Consider the following 18,890-nt stretch of genomic DNA (forward strand, 5'->3'; position numbering starts at 1 on the left):
ACTCCAACTGAAGTTCTACAGAAAATGTTGCAGTTTGGAGGTGTATTACAGCTTTGGCTAGTTCTGTCTCTTAAATTAAACCATCAGCACTTTCCCTACATTTCTGTTCTCCAAGTTCATTCAAAACATTCAAAACAGAGGTGGGTTGTAAGTACTACTATGTACTTCTGCATTTTACTCACCCAGTAATTCTTTTTTAAATATACAGGGTTTAGACAATGAAACTGAAACACCTGTCATTTCAGTGTGGGAGGTTTCATGGCTAAATTGGAGCAGCCTGGTGGCCAATCTTCATTAACTGCACATTGCACCAGTAAGACCATGTGCATCCAATGGTTCAAACATTGTGTCCTGAAGGCGGTGCCATGTATCAGGACGACAATGCACCAATGCACAATGCAAGACTGGTGAAAGATTGGTTTGGTGAACATGAAAATGAAGTTGAACATCTCCCATGGCCTGCACAGTCACCAGATCTAAATAATATTGAGCCACTTTGGGGTGTTTTGGAGGAGCGAGTCAGGAAACGTTTTCCTCCACCAGCAACACGTAGTGACCTGACCACTATCCTGCAAGAGGAATGGCTTAAAATCCCTTTGACCACTGTGCAGGACTTGTATATTTCACTCCCAAGACGAATTGACGCTGTATTGGCCCCAAAAGGAGGCCCTACACCATACTAATAAATTACTGTGGTGTAAAACCAGGTGTTTCAGTTTCATTGTCCAACCCCTGTATATACTACTTAAACTTGTACTCCAGCATATATTTAATGGAAGTTATTGACTTCTTACCCAGTTGCTGTTTGGTCCGTCTTATTTGTTACTAATTTTTTTCATTTACTTTCACGACAACAATGTTCATAGACAGCGTCTGTACCACAGTCAAAAAACTGACAGTTGAAGTTCATTTCTATTTTTTTTACCAGAGAACAAGCTAAATATTTTTTTGGTTTGTTTTCTCCACCCCCTACCACTGCTGGACACAATCATACAACCTGATAATGACCAATCTAAGCTGCTACTTTTGTAACAACCTGTTTCTTGGAAAGGAACTTAGTTGAATCATAAGCAAGTACCAAGTACTTTACCCATGTCTGGTAACTGAATAAGCACGTGGACACTGTTCATTGTGAAAGATACAATACACAGCCACTAGGATCGGATTTGGACCCTAATGGACATCACACAGACTGAGGAATGACACACAAATGAGGTTCAACTCAGAGAAAAAAAGTCTGATGCAAAGATTCCAGCACAAATGTCCACAATATGTAACGATGATCATAACGAATGTAGATGGACTGAATAGCACACACTTTGGCCAAGCGTCAGGAGAAGGGAGGATGGTCAGAAGAACACTATTAAAACTACATAGTCCTGGCTTCCCAAAAACATCAGACAAGCAAAGAGTGAGATGGTCGAGTGAGAAACAGTATGAACATGACAAAGGCTTTTACACGAAGGATAACAATCCAACATGTTTACGGCTGGGCTGCATGCCTTCAATATAGGCCTTTCATTGAAAAGCAATCTTTTTTATTATTGATAACTGAACTGAGGTAACATATAGATGAATACAGAATATATTTCCCCTGATAGTTTGAGGGATTAAAGTTAGGGGGAATTGGAAAAGTTTTCAGAAAAAAATACACTAAAATGCAAGCTCAGTTGGGTTGCAAATATCTTGAATTAAAATAAACATTGGCAAAGGATCATCCAAATCACTCACCCATTCACACCATCTTAAAATAGCTTTGCTTTTGGGACACAGGACCCTTGTCTATTATTCTGCTATGAAAAACTCACACAGGGATATGTTTCAGGGGAATTATGCCACCTCAGCCGAAACTGAAGGCCACCAAACTGGTTACAGGAGGAAGGGCGGCTTTACTCAGGGAAAAGTGGTTGATGGAATGAAGGAGGTATGTTCGGAGATAGAGACGGGACAAATGAACAGTACCTGCAGGGGTGAAGGTGAACGACTGAACTGCAAAACAAGAAGACAAGAGAAGAGTGTGTGTTAAAAGCCTGCAGTGCTCAGCGGTCTTTGGGGGGGCTGTGTGTGCTGCTCCAATGTCTTGTTGTGTGTGTGTTTGTCGTGTGAAGACCAAGTGTATGGCCACTGCAAGGACACCAGCCAGCCCCAAAGTGTTAAGAAAGGTGGCGAACACAGGCAAACAGCATGCAGCTCCACGAACAAGAAAAGAGACACCGCAGAAAATACAGCAGAAAGAAAGGGAACAATATGAAGGTTTCTGTGAGCTTAAAATGCCTTTGTGAAACCAAACAGGACCTGATTCTTCACATTAGGGCCTGTCAGGTGCACGCAATTTGTTATACTCAGGTAGGGTTCAGGTTTCACACTCAGTCTTTAGGCTTGCGTCACTTTTTCTGCAAATGCATTGTTTATACCTTCTACTACATTGAGTTATGAGGTCACTCATGTTGTGTTGCTGACGTCAACCAAGCTCCAAAGAATAGTTATGTAAAGTGTATTCAGATTTAAAACTTTTATTATTGGAGACTGGGCTTGGAAAATAATTTCTTGGTCTATAATCCTTAAAATAGCTTTTTCTTGTTCACTGCAGAATTTGGACAGAACTTTGACAGACTTCAAATGGGTTTTTAAGAGACGTTTTTTTTATTTTGGCCAGAATTTTATTGGGTCATAGCCCTATTTGAATAAAATTTTGTTGGTTGACAGTCAGCCACATTTGTTGTGCTTGACCTGAATGTAGTTTCTAAACTTGTATGTGTCATGTGAAGTCAGGTCAGGTACAGATCTGATTTCAAATTCAGATTTCAAATCAAATTTTCAGGCCCAGTTAAATCTCTATTCTGAGAGTGGGGAGAAAAAAAACCTACCAGCGTAGTTACTGAGGCCCTTCCTCTTCTTCCTCCTCCAGTAGAGCCAGATGCTAAAGCCCATGAGAATGACCCAACAGGCTCCTCCGATGCCCGCTATGAAGGCCGGCTGCTTCACCACGTCTGTGATCTGCTCTGTGATGCTGTTATTCTTGTTCCCACTCACTATCACATCTCGGAAGTCTTTTCCTACACACACACACACACACACACACACACACACACAGACACACACACACACACACAGAGACACACACACACAGATTTCTCAGTCTTGATATATGGGCTATCTCCTGCTAGCAGAGAGAAGAGATGGATTGTGAGGATGACATTTGGGAAATAAGGGCATGTTACTGGCCAAATCATCAGTTATGGGTCAAACCAGTCACAGCCAGTCAAGGTTCACATGAATCACACGCCGCCTTGCAATGTGATATCAAAAGCATTTTGCCCAGACGTGGACCAGAGGTAGCCTCATCTTCAACAAGTTTGACATTTCTCCACATACACAAACAGCAGTAAAGAAGCCTGTTTCAGAGATCATGCTTCCAGCTCACTCCCAGCTTCAAGATGCAGTTTAAAGACAGGAAAATTACATTTTTTTATTTTTTTACTCCCATTGTAGTTGGTCACTCAAGAATACTGGGTATATGACGTGTAGTCACTGTGTTTTTCACTATGACACTAGTGTAAGAAGTGTAAGCTTAGGGCAGTCAGTCAACATTGTGCAATTGGCATGCGTTAACTATCACACTCCTGCCTCAAACAGTATGAAGATATTAAGTAATTTCAAACTGTCTTGGCTTGGCTTGTTTCTGACACATTTTGATACGCTGCTGATGATAAACTATTGCCAGTTTAAATCCAAAAAGAGTTTCAAACCAAACACATTTTGGTAGATTGACTACAATTGGGTTAAGAATTACATTTGATCAATTGTACTATTTCTTTAAGACACATGTAGAAGTGTTCCCATCTCACCAATGATAATCGGATGAGGCTCACTCTTCACTCCAACGCCTGCACTGGTGCTGGCAGCCACCTCTACCCGGTACAGCACCCCTGCCTGGAGACCCCCAACCACCACAGAGCGGATGGCTGCATCTACCGTTTTATTCACGTGGAAACGACTCTCGTTCCCCAAACACCAAATCTGAGGGAAAGACAAGGATTTTTTTTTTTTTTTAAATAAATCTTCATTGTATTCCTTTTTATATATTTAAACAATTGGCCTATACAATAAGATGTATTTAATTTATCCTTCTATCTGTGTTTCCTTTGTCTTAAACAGTGCCTTTAAAAACCAAAACTCAAAACCAAATTTAAAGTTTTGTCTGTTTAACAAGCATTATCTTGATATCATTTATTGGGCTGTAGTTCATATATAAAAGTGTAGGGTGGCTAACAGAGCATGGTATTTGCAAACAGCAGATAAATAAAGCACCTGTAAGGTGCATTTTGTTGAAAAGTGGAGATATAGCTTTACCTTGTATTCTTGAATGATGCCATTTTGGTGTTCTGCAGGAGGAGGATCCCATGAGATACTGATGGAAGTGCTGTTCTGATTTCCCACCGTCAGTACCGTCACCTGCTGGGGTGGAGCACTGGGAGCTGAGAGAGAGAGAGAGAGAGAGAGAGAGAGAGAGAGAGAGAGAGAGAGAGAGAGAGAGGGAGAGGGAGAGAGGAAGGTAGACAGATTACTGGGGTCGCAGTCTGAAAAGCATTGGTGCTGAAGAAGTCATGTGGTATGGCCTAGATTCCAGTGGAGCAGACAGGTACATCACTCCACACTCCCTCTATTTGTCTCCGTATCTCTGAGTGTTACACTAAGCAGCAGCTGTGTGTCTGGTTGAAACTGTGCCGCAGGTGGCTGGGAGGGCACAAGTTCATTAGATGGGGATTTTCTTGAGCCTGACACTGATACTCCTGCACATTTCACTATGATTTAATATCCTCGCCCCTCTGAAGCTTGGGGATTTACACAGAAACACAAGCATTGATTTTTTTTTATGGAGTGACAGTTAGGCGCTGAGCCATCACCAATAGTTTGGTTTTGAAGCGAATCGCAGGAGAAGCCACGCAGGTCTCGGAGCTCAAAGGATGAGGAGGGAAACGTGAAGTAGATCACAACACAAGCATTTACACACAAATAGAGAGAGAGAGAGCATGAGCGAGGGAAAGGCAGAGAGAGAGAGAGAGAGACAGCAGTGAAAACAAAGGCAAAAAGTGAGCGTAAATGAGAGTGTGAGAATTAAAGAAAGAGTTGAGTCAAAGAAAGAGTGGTGAGAGTGTTTGTTCCGTGCTTGGTGACTTTGAGTCTGACTGTGTCCTCGTGTTTGGACCCCAGTTTTCAGCACTGTTAAACCCACCCTGCCACTGCTCTGATGGAGATATGTCACATTGCAGGTGGAGGAATGGAAATGTGTGGTGTTGTGAAAAATAATGTTTTCTTAAAAAAAAAAAAATTCTCATTTCTGCTGAGGGCGACTAGGGGACAACAACACAACAGAATACTGACAGCTCAATTACATCTCTCTCTCTCTCTCTGTTCAAGGTACCTTTTTTGACCTGATTGTAGAAGCATTGCCCATGCGAAAAATAACAAAGGTCATAAACAAAATATCATGACACTGATATGCTGTGAAACAATAATTAATTACCATAATTTTAAATTATTACAATAACAATATATCTACATGGTTAGGGAGAGGTTATATCTCTGAAGTTATGTGCAGGGTTCTGTAGAGGACCCAAAATAAGCTAAAGACAGATATCCGTCTGTCCCCAGTCTGTAACATTTCTGTCCCAAGCCACTGTGGGCTCACCTTGTTAGACAGACTTACAGGTGCCACAGACCTCTCCACTGAACATATTCAATGTCATTCAAAGTTAATGCCTTAAATCATTTAGTGGATTATCATTATGCGTATCTGAGGCAAACAATACATATTTCTCATTTGTGGGGTGATGGCGCAGGCGATGCTAATAGGACCATTAGCATAGTGATATATGGCAGGGAGAAATGTGACCTCTGTTTCACTCCCATAGCTTTAGCCTGGAGGGAGCAGTCTGCAGTGCTTTAATATAAAGAGAAGAGATGAGCGTCTGCCCTGCGCGGGATATGACATGATCCTCATGTGTTCTACTACGCCAATGATGAGGGGATGTATATGTAAAATTACAGTAATAGCTGTTGCTACATTAAGGAATCCTGATATTTCTCTGCTTCTCTCAGTTAAAAGATGCAGAAAAGCTTGAAAAGTAAAACCATGCTATAAAATGTGCCATTTGTTTATAAATACCTAGTTTTTCAGCCATAATTTCATCAAAAATGTAGCATGTTAAAATGTCTATGTTTTATGGAAAGTTTGTCAAAAGAGTTTGAAGCAAATGCAATGGACAAAGAAAAGGAAAATAAACCAAGACAGAAGGAAGTGGAATATGTAGAATATATTTCTAGTTCCGAAGAGTAATTAATTGCAAAATTGCACAATTGACTACAAAAGCCCATAAATCATCCTCTACACTGACTCCAACAAAAGCTTTCAACAAACGCAAAGTGGAAACAGCGATATACCCAGAGTAGGGCCCTGGACGCAGCTCTGCGTAGGAGCCCAGGGTTTTATCTAACGCTGGTAATGGGTGTGACACTCAGGTGGAGGGAGGAAGAAAGTGTAATAGACAGAGGCAATGCTGTACACTGGAGATAGGACTCTATGGAGACTGTGGATAACAAATGGGCCTGTCACTGATTTGAGCCTTTAACCAGCAACCTTTCTGCTTTACATTTGCTGGTGCACGTGTATTTGTGTGATTGTGGATGACTAAGACTACTCTGGGCTTACCGTGCTTTCTTAGAATGGTATATTACAGCAGGACAAAGTTTTAATTGAATTGAACAAGCCTCAGCACATTTTGTTCCAATCGATGATGGGACATAGAGGAAAATAAGGGTCCTTATTAGCTCTTCACATGCAGGGCATGTTGAGAAGAAGAGCCATGGGGAAAATACATTTTTAAATAAAAGTTTAAAGAGGACATGTTTAGACTTCTCTGATCTAGAACCCTGTATTATGCAGTCCTTTAAAAAAAACGGTCTCTGCACTTTTAGATTTAATAAAACCGTCCACTGCATGGTCTTATATTGTTCTCATTAGGCCTTTGCTAAGTGTTTTCCAAATCACTGATCACGCTAAAATAAAGCCTTATATAATATTAAAGACACATCTAAGCTTTCACTACTAGATTAAGTAAAATATAGTAATGAACAGCCCTGCGAAGGACAGGCGCCCCCTGCAGGGTGTGTTCCCACATCGCTCCCAGTGATTCTGTCTAGGCTCCAGACCCACCACAACCCTGAGTTGGATAAACGGTTACAGACAATGAATGAATCAATGAATGGACAGATATTTAACCTGTTTGTTGATTGATAATTTATAAATTAGTAATACATTTATAGTTAACCACCAGTAAATAAGGTCATAGGTGTGATTCACACACACACACACACACACACTAACACGCAAATAAAAACATTCCCTCTAAATATAATATTTAATTCTGCCCAGAAACTGCAGACAAAAGCAGTGAATCCCTAAAGGCAAATGTATATAGTGTGAATGTATGACAGTACCTGGCCTGGCCAAAATGATAAGCACTTCCAGGCTTTCAATCACTCTCTGGATAACTTTGTTCTCCAAAATAGTGATGTTTAACTGATATTTAAAGCCATGAAAAAACGTAGAGAATCAATCTTAATGGACAATGCTTTGATGAGAACACTTTCAACACTTTTTACATCACTTCCTGTATAGTGTCTGGAAACAAAAAAACTCCTTACGCTCCTCAGTGGTCCTCGCTGTTCGGGATTCACTGTCCATGCCCTGGAACTCATTAAAATAGGGGCGCACTTTGATCTCATAGGCGATCCCTTTCTTTAACGAGGAGAGTACCACGGTTCTCTCTGAGGGAACCTTCACATCCTGACTCTGCCATGGCCCCGGAGACGAGAGCCCAGACATCTGTCTGTACACCACTCTGTAGCCTTGGATGAACTGACTCTGACGATCCACCTGCAAACAAGAAACAAAGCAGGGCTTGATCGATACGTGTCAAAATTGACAAAATTGGATGATAATGACAATTTGTGATTTTACTGATATAGCATTATTGATTCAGTGTTATGATTTTTTTTTACTCATAGTTTGCAACGTCCTAGGAGCTAGAAACTAAGACATTCACACATGAAACTATCACAGAAAAGCTAAGCTGACTTAGACTGATGCATTATAATACACTGATACATTTCTAAATCTGCTACAAACTCCACATTTACATAAACATACAGTTTCACCATAAGCCCAAATGTAGTCATTACAGTCTCACTGATTAATGATCATGGCTTATATTCACATGTAATATGTTTTAACAGCATGTGCAATTTGTTCTAAAGGCCTATATGCTCTAATCCAGCTAGTGTCCACAGGGAGCCTCAGCCTCATGTTTAGGAGCCTTCAATAAAAATGCTTTTAGCAGCTGTCTAAAGGAATACGTGAACATGACCCTGAGGTGCTGTAAAAACCTCCACTACAGCAGTGCTCAGGAGAGCTAACATGGACTCTGATAGCCTGACTTCGGAGCACACCAAGACTCGAGGTATTAGTTGAGAAAAAATGCCAAAAATACATTCTTACACAAACCAAAGATGAGAAAAGACACCTGCACAATTGCTGATAAAGAGGAAATGCTCACAGTCCACACACAAGCATTTCAACAAGCAAGAGCTCATATCTGCACGACTGAGGCATCAGACCCGGGGCTGGGGTTGCTCTTGGAGGAGAAAGGCTGAATTTTCAGACAGAGGGGCATAACAGGGCATAACTCACACTAATGGCTACTCAGCTGTAGGGAAGTGAAAAGCATGGCTTTCAAGCAGAGATATTAAACAGCTGTTTTTACTCCCCCTAAAGACAGATTAAATCAGCAGAATGGCTCCTATCATCTACTCTCCTCCCCTGTGCTGTCTATCTTTAACGCACTAAAAGAGCCAGGAATTTTGCAGCTATATTGATGCGTTACAGAACGCAGCAAACAGCAGGATATTCCTCGACTGACCATTTAATACATTGCTTTATTGACCAAGACCCACCAAAGTTTCAGTTTGCTTCACTTGAATGGATTTGTTTCGTTGGCTCTAAAACAAGCTGGTTATGGACATTATAAAAACAACTTATGTATATCAGAACCAAAAAGACGGCATAAATGTATTTACACAAGTCATAATGGAAGCGATAATCCATAAAAGACTGAGTTTTTCTGCCTTTGATTCTCAGGACGAGAAATAGAGCCATAGAACTGGAATTATTTATATGGTAATATTTCTGGAAAATTTATATTAAATCTTTTCTTATCCTTAAATTCCCAATGAGATCCGGAGGGGAGCTATTATTATAAGGCAACAGTATGCTAATCAACAAATGAGACAAAGAAGTAGCCTGCAATCTCCATTTGAAAGAAATTCAACAAACTCATTAGAAGTGTTTATGCCTGAGCTTCAGGCTAAAAACAAATAAACCAGCGCTCCAGTGTAAAGAGAGCAAGTAAAAGTGATTTCCATGGGGAAAGGTGGAAAGGTTTATCTCCAACATGAAAAAAAACATAATAAATAACTCAGTTTTTACAGAATTATATGGTAGGTACACATTACTACTTTAATATGCAGTGATATACAATACAGTATATACAGTACTCCGTTCATGACGTACACAGTGCATGCAAAATACTTCATTTAAATACGTCATGAAACCTGCAAACATCTAGAAGACTTTCTTAAAGTTGGAGAAAGCTACTTTAACATTTAATGTAAGAAAAGTGCTTTGAAAACGTTGTGCTTTGGAAAGTTTTGAGGGACATAACTACCACAAGTTTCCAATTAATTACACCTCCCCGCTGTATGCTCAGTCATTTGTCTCCATCTATAATAAAGCACCTGAGTGCAGATTGATGAAGCAGCAGATGGGCCTGCAGGCTTTTCATGTTGACTGTGTGACTGACAGTGCAATCGAGAACACTCCACTGTTCCTCTAAACCTCTACGACTTTCATTTTTTGAGTCAGCGTTTGCAATTAATCAAAGTGGCATTTTTCAAAGACAAAGAGTTTTTACTGTATATGAATTATGCAGCAGTTTGAGGCTGAAAATATCATTTCTTCATCCATAGACGATACCAGTAAGAGCTGAAAACTCAGGGTCATGACCATTACAGTCCAACACAGTGACGTGCCTACTGTCCAATCGGTGAAAGACTTACCGTCCATGTGACTTGAATAGTGGTGGGACTTAGGACAACGGGGTTGTGAAGACGAACGATGACCTCCCCTAGCTCCTTCTGAACATGTCTGTGATCCACACCCTGAGCTGGAGGACTAATATCTAAAGACACAGAGAGATTAAGAGTTTAAACATATTGAGAAATAGAGTGGTAGAAAATGAGTGGAATAACAAAGCATTGAAGAGAAAAAGGGAGAATTTAACTACATTATGTCTCTAAAAAAACATGGCTACATAAGGTAAGATGACCAGTAAATAAGAATGATGTGCAGCTTTGCTAACTGACTCACAGATATAAACAGGATGCTATAGGCACATACTTATGTTCCAAGCCCACATTAGAGACCTTATCATCCAGTCTTAATGAACAGACTGCAGGCTTCATGCTACCTTAATCCAATCTCTTTCAATTCAAGGCTGGCCATTTTTCCCAGTTATGAGCATTATGGTAGCAGAGACGACTCAAACTCAATTACCAACTCCAAACGTGAAAGATGTTTGTTCTGTTGTATGCCCTTACTTGGGTGTAATGGGTATAATAATGGTATGGCTATGGGGTAACTAACTGAGGTCAGGTCTTTTTCCCACAGAACTACTTCTGACCACTTCTGCAGTTCTAGAAAGTGCTTTACCGAATAACGTTTTCTCCTGCTCCCTTCCACCTTTTCCAGAATTAACCGGAGGACGGTTGCTACAAAAGTGTACGTAAGATTGTACACTTTAGGGACATTATTTCTTATTATGAAGAGCAGAGTTCTACCTATTTGGACTGAACATGGGAGCAGTCTAAAAGTCTAAAGTTAAAGTTAAGTCTAAAAGTTATAACCAAAACACCAAATCTTTAGCATAATCTGACTATAATACAAACACAATTTGTGTATTATTTATGCTCTTGGCAAGTAAATAAATAAATAAATTAATAAATAACTATCTTAACAAGGGGACAAACTGCTTCACGGAAGTTTTAATTCTTTTTTCCCCTTTTGGTACAAAAACTTTAATAACATTAGCCAAAAACTAGTCAAGAAACATGGCGACAGCTTTACATTATAATTTTTAGATACATGTGAAACGTCAGAGCTAAAGATAGCATTGTGGTACATTCATTGAAAATATATTTACTAAGAACATAGCATTATGAAATGAATGTAAATTAGCTTGGAATACAATTGCAATAGTTAGAACCTATCACTATGATATCTCCGCAGAGAAGTAGCTCTCCTGTGCTGATAACTCTGAACTTACCCTGTGTCCGGACTGGGTCAGACATGGGGCTGGGGTCACTCAGGCCCTGTGCGTTAACGGCTCGCACCATAAACAGGTAGATGGTGTTGGGCCGCAGGCTTTTAATGGTGAACTGGGTGGTCTTAACGTGGTCTGCCACTGTCTGCCAGCTGTTACTCACAGATTGGCTGTGACAGGAGGGAACAAAAGTGTTCATTTTGCAAATGAGATAGCAGCATGACTCCAACCTGATAGCTTCACCTGCACATTCCAGCAATTTTGAAATAGAGAGCTGTACTACTGTGATGTTGCCAACATTAAGGGAATGCTCCAGTCCCAAGCAACACACACACACACACAGTACAATATTTTTTTTTTCTCGAAGAGCACTAACCACATAAAAGGTGCTATTATCCTCTATATGAGGAAACAGCTTAAATAAATTCCACCTGCTCCCATTGTATCACTGTATGCCCATTTCACTCTGAATATACAGTAAATAACACAGAACACTAACAACATGTTTCAAATTGTGGCTCTGTGTATAACTTGGCTTTTTATGATGGTTTTCCACATTGCTTTTATTCTTCTCCTCATTTACCGTCGCTACATTTTCTGACATCACATTGCAAACCCTCATATGTGTTTTTCAAACGGGAATTACTAATTTCTTCACTGCAGTTGTCAGTACCTGAATGCTTCAATGACATAGGAAGTAGTGGGTGAGGCTCCACTGATGCCAGACTGCCAGGACAGAGACACGCTGTTCTTGGTGACATCGGTAACCTGAGGTTTGGAAGGGGGTCCAGAGAGTTCACTCTCATCTCTGTTCTTAATCATCACCACGCCAGCAGACTCTGAGAGCGGAGAGAAGATGGTGTACATCAGCTCAACAGAGATATATTATTGACACATACATTTTTAATGAAAATATTTAAATAGTAAACTGATTTTTTTAGCAGAACAGCCTCCAGGGGCCTGGTTGAGTACTAAGCAATGTGATGAAAATATAACCTACCTTTCACTTCCAGGAAAGCACTCCACGATGTTTCACCACTAGAGCTAGCAGCCACACAAGTGTAGATTCCAGAATCAGAAAGCTGAGAAGAGGAGAGAATCACAGACGTTCTCATTTACAGTTCAGTCGAAGTCGCAATAACATCATCGGCCGATGCTTCAAATGACAGGAACGAAGATGGTAAGAGCATTCATGCTTCCGTCTCAGCTTTCACACTGTCTGTGCAACTGAGGGGGCAATGTGTGGAAAGTGCTGATGTAATGAAGTAAATTAATTCTATTTTCTACGCTCTTAAGCCAGCATTTACCATGCAAGCAAATTCGCCAAGCCCCCCTCGAAACGCAACAAAAGGTGGGCAAATTCGTTTAGAGGAACAGTCTCTGAAACCCCCTGGACTGATGACAGCTGGCGTCTGTCCCCTCCTGCATTTCCTGAAGCTTCCTTCTGTGTTGTTTGTTACCTTTCATCGCTGCGCCTTGCATCCATTTATTAGATAAAATGTCAGTGGTGGGCAGCTCTGTCGGCCGTAATGGATATTCCATCGAGGACAAGTGTCCCCACTTGTCCTCGATGGAATATCCATTACGGCCGACAGAGCTGCCCACCACTGACATTGTGTGGGGACTTTAAATTGAATATTGTCCTAAAAGTAGTTTGTGTGTGTGTATGCGTGTGTGTATGTAGTTGGATTATGTCCAAGCTTACACTGATGATGCTGGGGAGACCTGTCTTAGCACTAAGTGATAGTATCAAACAATTGACCAAAATCAATATTTACCATTCATCTCTTTAATGCTGTATGATTTCTCCTGCCGCCTAAGTTATGTCTTCCCAATATCTGATTGAACTGCGCTAAGCTCATACATCACACTTACATATCCATGCTGTCTGACAGACAGTGCCTATATTACATTCACATATATATACAACACACACACACACACACACACAAACACGGGTACTACAGAAAACCTTCTTTTCAAATTCATGTGGATTCAACTTTACAGGCCAAAGGAAAAATTATGAAATGATATGGAATATGAAAAAAAAACGTGTTCCTTGTTGTGCCACAGAACGGCTTCATACCTCAAGACATGAGCCCTCGCAGCCTCTATCACGCTGTTGTTCCTTCTTGCTATCAGGAGTGTTATTTGTATCACTTCTTTGTTTATGCTACAAGCTCAAATTGCCTGTGATATTGTTCCAGCATTGTTCTGTGTTTGCTAGCAGCAATTTTTATTTATTTATTGCTATTTTGTATGGAAGTGACATCAAAACACAAGAGTAGTGATGTGTGTAGCTCTGCAGAAGAACATTTGTAAGGTGCCTACACCATTTACATTATAGGATTATTATATTATATACACATATATAAAGAGTCTCCTGTTATACGTCTGGGTATGTATTGGGTGTGTAAAAAAGAGGGAGTACGATAATAGCATTTTATCCACTGAAGTTTGAAAACTACACTCTTGCAGCCAAGGTTATAAAGCAGATGGGAAAACACAAGCAATGATACTTTTTCTGGTTTTCTCTTATGTCTGATTATGCCACTTACAACTGAATGTAAGGTGAAGGAACTGTGTGTGTGCATGTATCAGCACTGCTGATCTCTCTCACCCGTATATTTTTTATCTGGAGGCTGCCCAGCTCCAGCAGGGACATGCGAGGGTCTTTACCCAGTAGACTGACCCCGTCCTTCAGCCAGCTGATGGTGGGCACTGGGTCGCCGGAAGCCTGGCACTTCAGCAGAGCCACACTGTCCACACCCAGCGTCTGGTTGGCCGGACCCTGACGGATAATCGGTGGAGGCCTGTCGGTCAACACTGAGGAAGTGAGAGAGAAAGCATGAGTAGGTTGGCTATACAACTGAATACAACTATAATACTGCGGCACAAGTATTTCAGTAAAATATTGGAAAAAGCGCACTATGAACTGATATATAAAAAAATGCATTACATACATTGATCAATCAGACAAATTAAAGTCTGATGTTGGCAGGCATGGCCTGTACTCTGTTGGATGTGAGTGGTTTATGTGCCCGACTTGTGGCTGAACCACAAGGCCATGCTAAGCCCAGAGCATTCAGGGAAAAAGCAGCAGAATAGCTGACTCTTGCTTTCCAGTTCAGTGATGTGGCAGGGTGAGGTGGTTTGGTAGTTTCCACTTACTTCCTGGGTTCCTTTGACATTTACAGTCCCTACATCTCTAATATATCTCACTATAATACTGTGGGCGGTCAGGGCAAATACTTTGTTATGGAGTGAGTGTAGGAACGGGGTAAAAACTAAAATCACACACTCACAACACATACCTGCCAAACATGTGGACTTCAACTCATGTCATTTACCAGAGATTCTATGACAATGAATAGCAGGACGACTGCTGTGGGTTTAATACCAGTCAATAGACTGGAGACAATAACGGATGTTATTCATAACCACAAAACATTTTTTTTTATCTAAAAGCTTCTATGGTTAAAATGTTGCTTGAGGGAATGCTGAGATTAAACATGTGCCCGTGCAAAGAGGGGAGGCTGTGAATAAATATAAAACAAGAAATTTCTGGTCATTGGCTTATCTATGTTTCATCTACAGCTTTGCTCCTCTTTAGTGAACCTTATAAACAGCGAGCAGAAAATCCATTTCAACAATGGAGAAAAATAGCACACAGTACAGTAGAAATACACATATTTAGAGGGAATTATTATTTTTTAATAATAGACATATTGTGGGTATTTTAAGGACTCATCCAGCATGACAACAAGAGCAGCTCTGAAATGCAAATATGGGTTAAATGTAGGGCTGTCCCGAATACCATTTATAGGGTTTCTGAGCTTCAGCTGGGATATTCCGACCCATGCTTTAATATTCCTCTCACTCACTACCTATGCTCGCTAACCTGCTAGCTATCTCGCTAACTAAGGGCACAGAGTATTCACAATTTAACCAGTTTGAGTGGAGGTGCTCTAATTTCAGACACAAAGCTGACAACTTTGGCGTCAGCTTGCTAAGTTGTAAGTGTGTAGTTTTAGCATGATAGGCTGTTTTATGTGACTTTATATGAGTTTTAGGCTTAATTTGCACAAATGAATGTTGAGTGGGGAGAGCACTGTTTATACTGCTGGAACCTGAATGTGGAGGAGCGTTGACTTTATCGATAACCACATTTAATCCAAAAAACTGAATATCCAAATCTCAAAATTAAAAACTGAATACATAAACAATTAACAAATATCCGAATACCCGAAAACATGGGGCCAGAAAATCTGCACTCAGCACCTGCTTTAAAAAAAAGGCTACACTCAGGTTCCCAGCATGGCTCCGCTTGCCGAGTTGTTTGCTAGATCATGTATACATGGTGCCACTAAGGGCACAGAGTGTATACGAATAAACTAGAGCTTCATAGAGGTGTTCTACTTTGAGGTGTAAAGCTGACAATATGAACTGTAGCTTTGCCATGCTTCATTGTAAGTAGGTTGCTGTAGCATCGTTCGTTCAAGACTTTTATTTTGACACGGCTGACCACGTGAAAAAAAAAACAAAAACAAAAAAAACCCCCAACAAATCTCAAAATTATAAACCGAATTCCTACCCAACGAACAAATTTCCGTTATATGGTTCCTAAATGTTATGGTTTTCGAGATATTCTAACAAGTGGAACCAGATGCAACACCTATGAGCATGTGTACTCAAACTTTTAAATACAAATCTCCAGACACATTGAGTAATTTATAAATTTTAATTTAATTCTGGAATTTCAGGAACGCTTCGGGCTCGAGCTTGTGTGTCTGAACAAGTTGATGGGAGCCGCAGTTCTTGGGCTAGTGGCGAGGGCACATCTCTCTGAGGTGAATAATACATTGTCTCTTGGCCCAGAGGCAGCAGTAATGAGCAGGTGTGGATTAATGAGAGCAGACCTGAGGGTGCTAATTACCGAGTCTACCTCTAACCTTTCAGACCGTCTCCACTAACATCTTTCTTTGCCCCTATCTATCGTTTTCCCTTCGCTCACTCATCACCGGATTTCCCCAATGCACCTTTTGCATGAAGGATGGTATTTACACTGTCCAAATCTCCACAGGAATGCTCCACAGGGCTTGCGGATGAAGAGTTGCCATCTTAATTCATCAAGAAGGATTACCCTAAGCTTAGTTTAAACCATAGAAAGATCTCCTCGCATATCCTGCTCTCTCCCTCTAAGCCACAAAGCAGGGAAAAAGTCAGCATCATTTACTGATAGACAGACACTGATGTGGCTTAATGACTCTTCTGAGATTAAACTGCATTGTCCATCCTTAATGGCTGAAAATAGCTGGATATGATAGAAGCCTGGCCTCCTTCACTATGTCCTCAAGGGGCTATACATTACCCCACTGTTTATATAATCTATAACTTTATTATCCATCTAGCAATTCAAAATACCTCGCCTTCAGAAAGAGTGAAATGTGGGGGAAATGAAATCATCTAAACAGCTCTACCGTGCCTGTGTGTGTGTGAATGATATAATACATATATATATATATATATATATTTAGAGGAAGTTCCATATCATTTCATCCAGTCTTTCTGTATCTGTAAAACAACATAAGCTGATTTTGTTACTGTGACTTTAAGAGTACACTACAACTTTAACATGAGCAAATTTATAAATTGATGCTTTAGATTAGAAAGGTTTATAAATTGTTTAAAATCTAGTTATTAACTAGGCTGTAAACACCTTAAAAGTCAATAATGCTCTTTTTTAAGACACAGACAGGAAGGGTGACAGTGACCTGTTGTTTGCCCAATAGCGAAATTCATTCATTCATTATCTGTAACCCTTATCCAGTTCAGGGTCCCGGTGGGTCCAAAGCCTACCTGGAATCATTGGGTGCAAGGCGGGAATACACCCTGCCAGTCCTTGACAGGGCAACACACACACACTCGCACATTCACTCACACCTACGGACACTTTTGAGTCGCCAATCCACCTATCAATGTGTGTTTTTGGACTGTGGGAGGAGACCGGAGCACCCGGAGCAAACCCACGCTGACACAAGGAGAACACACCACACTCCTCACAGACAGTCACCCGGAGCGAACCCACGCCGACACAAGGAGTACACACCACACTCCTCACAGACAGTCACCCGGAGGAAACCCACGCCGACACAGAGAGAACACACCACACCCCTCACAGACAGTCACCCGGAGCAAACCCACGCCGACACAGAGAGAACACACCACACTCCTCACAGACAGTCACCCGGAGGAAACCCATGCCGACACAAGGAGTACACACCACACTCCTCACAGACAGTCACCCGGAGGAAACCCACGCCGACACAGAGAGAACACACCACACCCCTCACAGATAGTCACCCGGAGCAAACCCACGCCGACACAGAGAGAACACACCACACCCCTCACAGACAGTCACCCGGAGCAAACCCACGCCGACACAGAGAGAACACACCACACTCCTCACAGACAGTCACCCGGAGGAAACCCATGCAGAGGCGCCCCCAATAGCGAAATTGCCTTCCTGAAAATGTCAATGTGAAACAAAATTTGAATGTGAATTTTAGTGTCATTTTAGTCTTAATCTATGCCACATTATGATTAAGGTGTAAAAAGACATTCTGTTTGTGGTTAATTGATAAAACTTGGTTGTTACATGGTTAAATGTATTAATTATGTGTGATGGAGAAGACAGATTAGATATTTATTTATATTTATATTTGCCAAACAACAGTTCAAACAGGTTATTTATGATGCTTACTTTTTCTAAGTGGTACCAATCATTTTTTTTAATTTAATATATTAATAATATATTAAGAATCATTTGAACTGTATGGAAGAGAGGGTGGTTCTTCTGCACAATATTTACATATTAATTCTATTATTTCTGTGTGCAAATTATTATTACACTGTGTTTGTGTATACACCAATTGGCCAAAACATCTCGACCACGCCCTTGCTTCTTCACTCACTGTCCTTTCTCGCGGCTCCACTCTCTGTACAGGATCACGGTGTAGTTGTTTCACCAGCTTCATACAGACCAACACAAACTGTGCAGCAACAGATGAGCTACTGTCTGACTATACATCTACAAATGGACCAACAAGGTAGGTGTGTCTAAGAGAGCAAACAGTGTGTGGACGCAGTTTTTAAAAACTGCAGCAGCACTGCTGTGTCTGATCCACTTGTACCAGCGCAACTAACACACCACCACCACGTTAGTGGACCTCTGTGATGGTCCTGTTGGGCTCCTAACCACTGAACAACAGTGTAAAAAGGGGCAAATGATGATGATGTCTTCAGTGCAGCAAATGGAATCCACCCTGTAATTGTAGAACTACAAAGTGCTCCTGTGGACAGTGGAGCTGAGGAAACGGACAGTGAGTGTAGAAACAATGAGGCGGTCATAATGTTATGGCTGATCAGTGTATGTTAGTGTGTTAGACATGA

The 18,890-nt window shown here is 40.9% G+C and overlaps 1 protein-coding gene across 1 annotated transcript in view; it reads right to left on the bottom strand.

Moving 5' to 3' along the window:
• Positions 1–18,890, bottom strand: part of robo2 (roundabout, axon guidance receptor, homolog 2 (Drosophila)) — a 451,595-nt gene that overhangs the window by 42,546 nt on the left and 390,159 nt on the right. Inside the window, exons 12-20 of the mRNA XM_066660320.1 lie at positions 14,059–14,264; positions 12,439–12,520; positions 12,112–12,277; positions 11,442–11,608; positions 10,177–10,298; positions 7,708–7,939; positions 4,354–4,478; positions 3,849–4,020; positions 2,868–3,056 (exon numbers count right to left, since the gene is read on the bottom strand). Coding sequence (XP_066516417.1) covers positions 2,868–3,056; positions 3,849–4,020; positions 4,354–4,478; positions 7,708–7,939; positions 10,177–10,298; positions 11,442–11,608; positions 12,112–12,277; positions 12,439–12,520; positions 14,059–14,264 — 1,461 coding nt within the window. The remainder of the gene's footprint in view (positions 1–2,867; positions 3,057–3,848; positions 4,021–4,353; positions 4,479–7,707; positions 7,940–10,176; positions 10,299–11,441; positions 11,609–12,111; positions 12,278–12,438; positions 12,521–14,058; positions 14,265–18,890) is intronic.

The sequence above is a fragment of the Hoplias malabaricus genome, chromosome 1 (assembly GCF_029633855.1).
Source record: "Hoplias malabaricus isolate fHopMal1 chromosome 1, fHopMal1.hap1, whole genome shotgun sequence".
In the NCBI taxonomy this organism is placed as follows: Eukaryota; Metazoa; Chordata; class Actinopteri; order Characiformes; family Erythrinidae; genus Hoplias; species Hoplias malabaricus.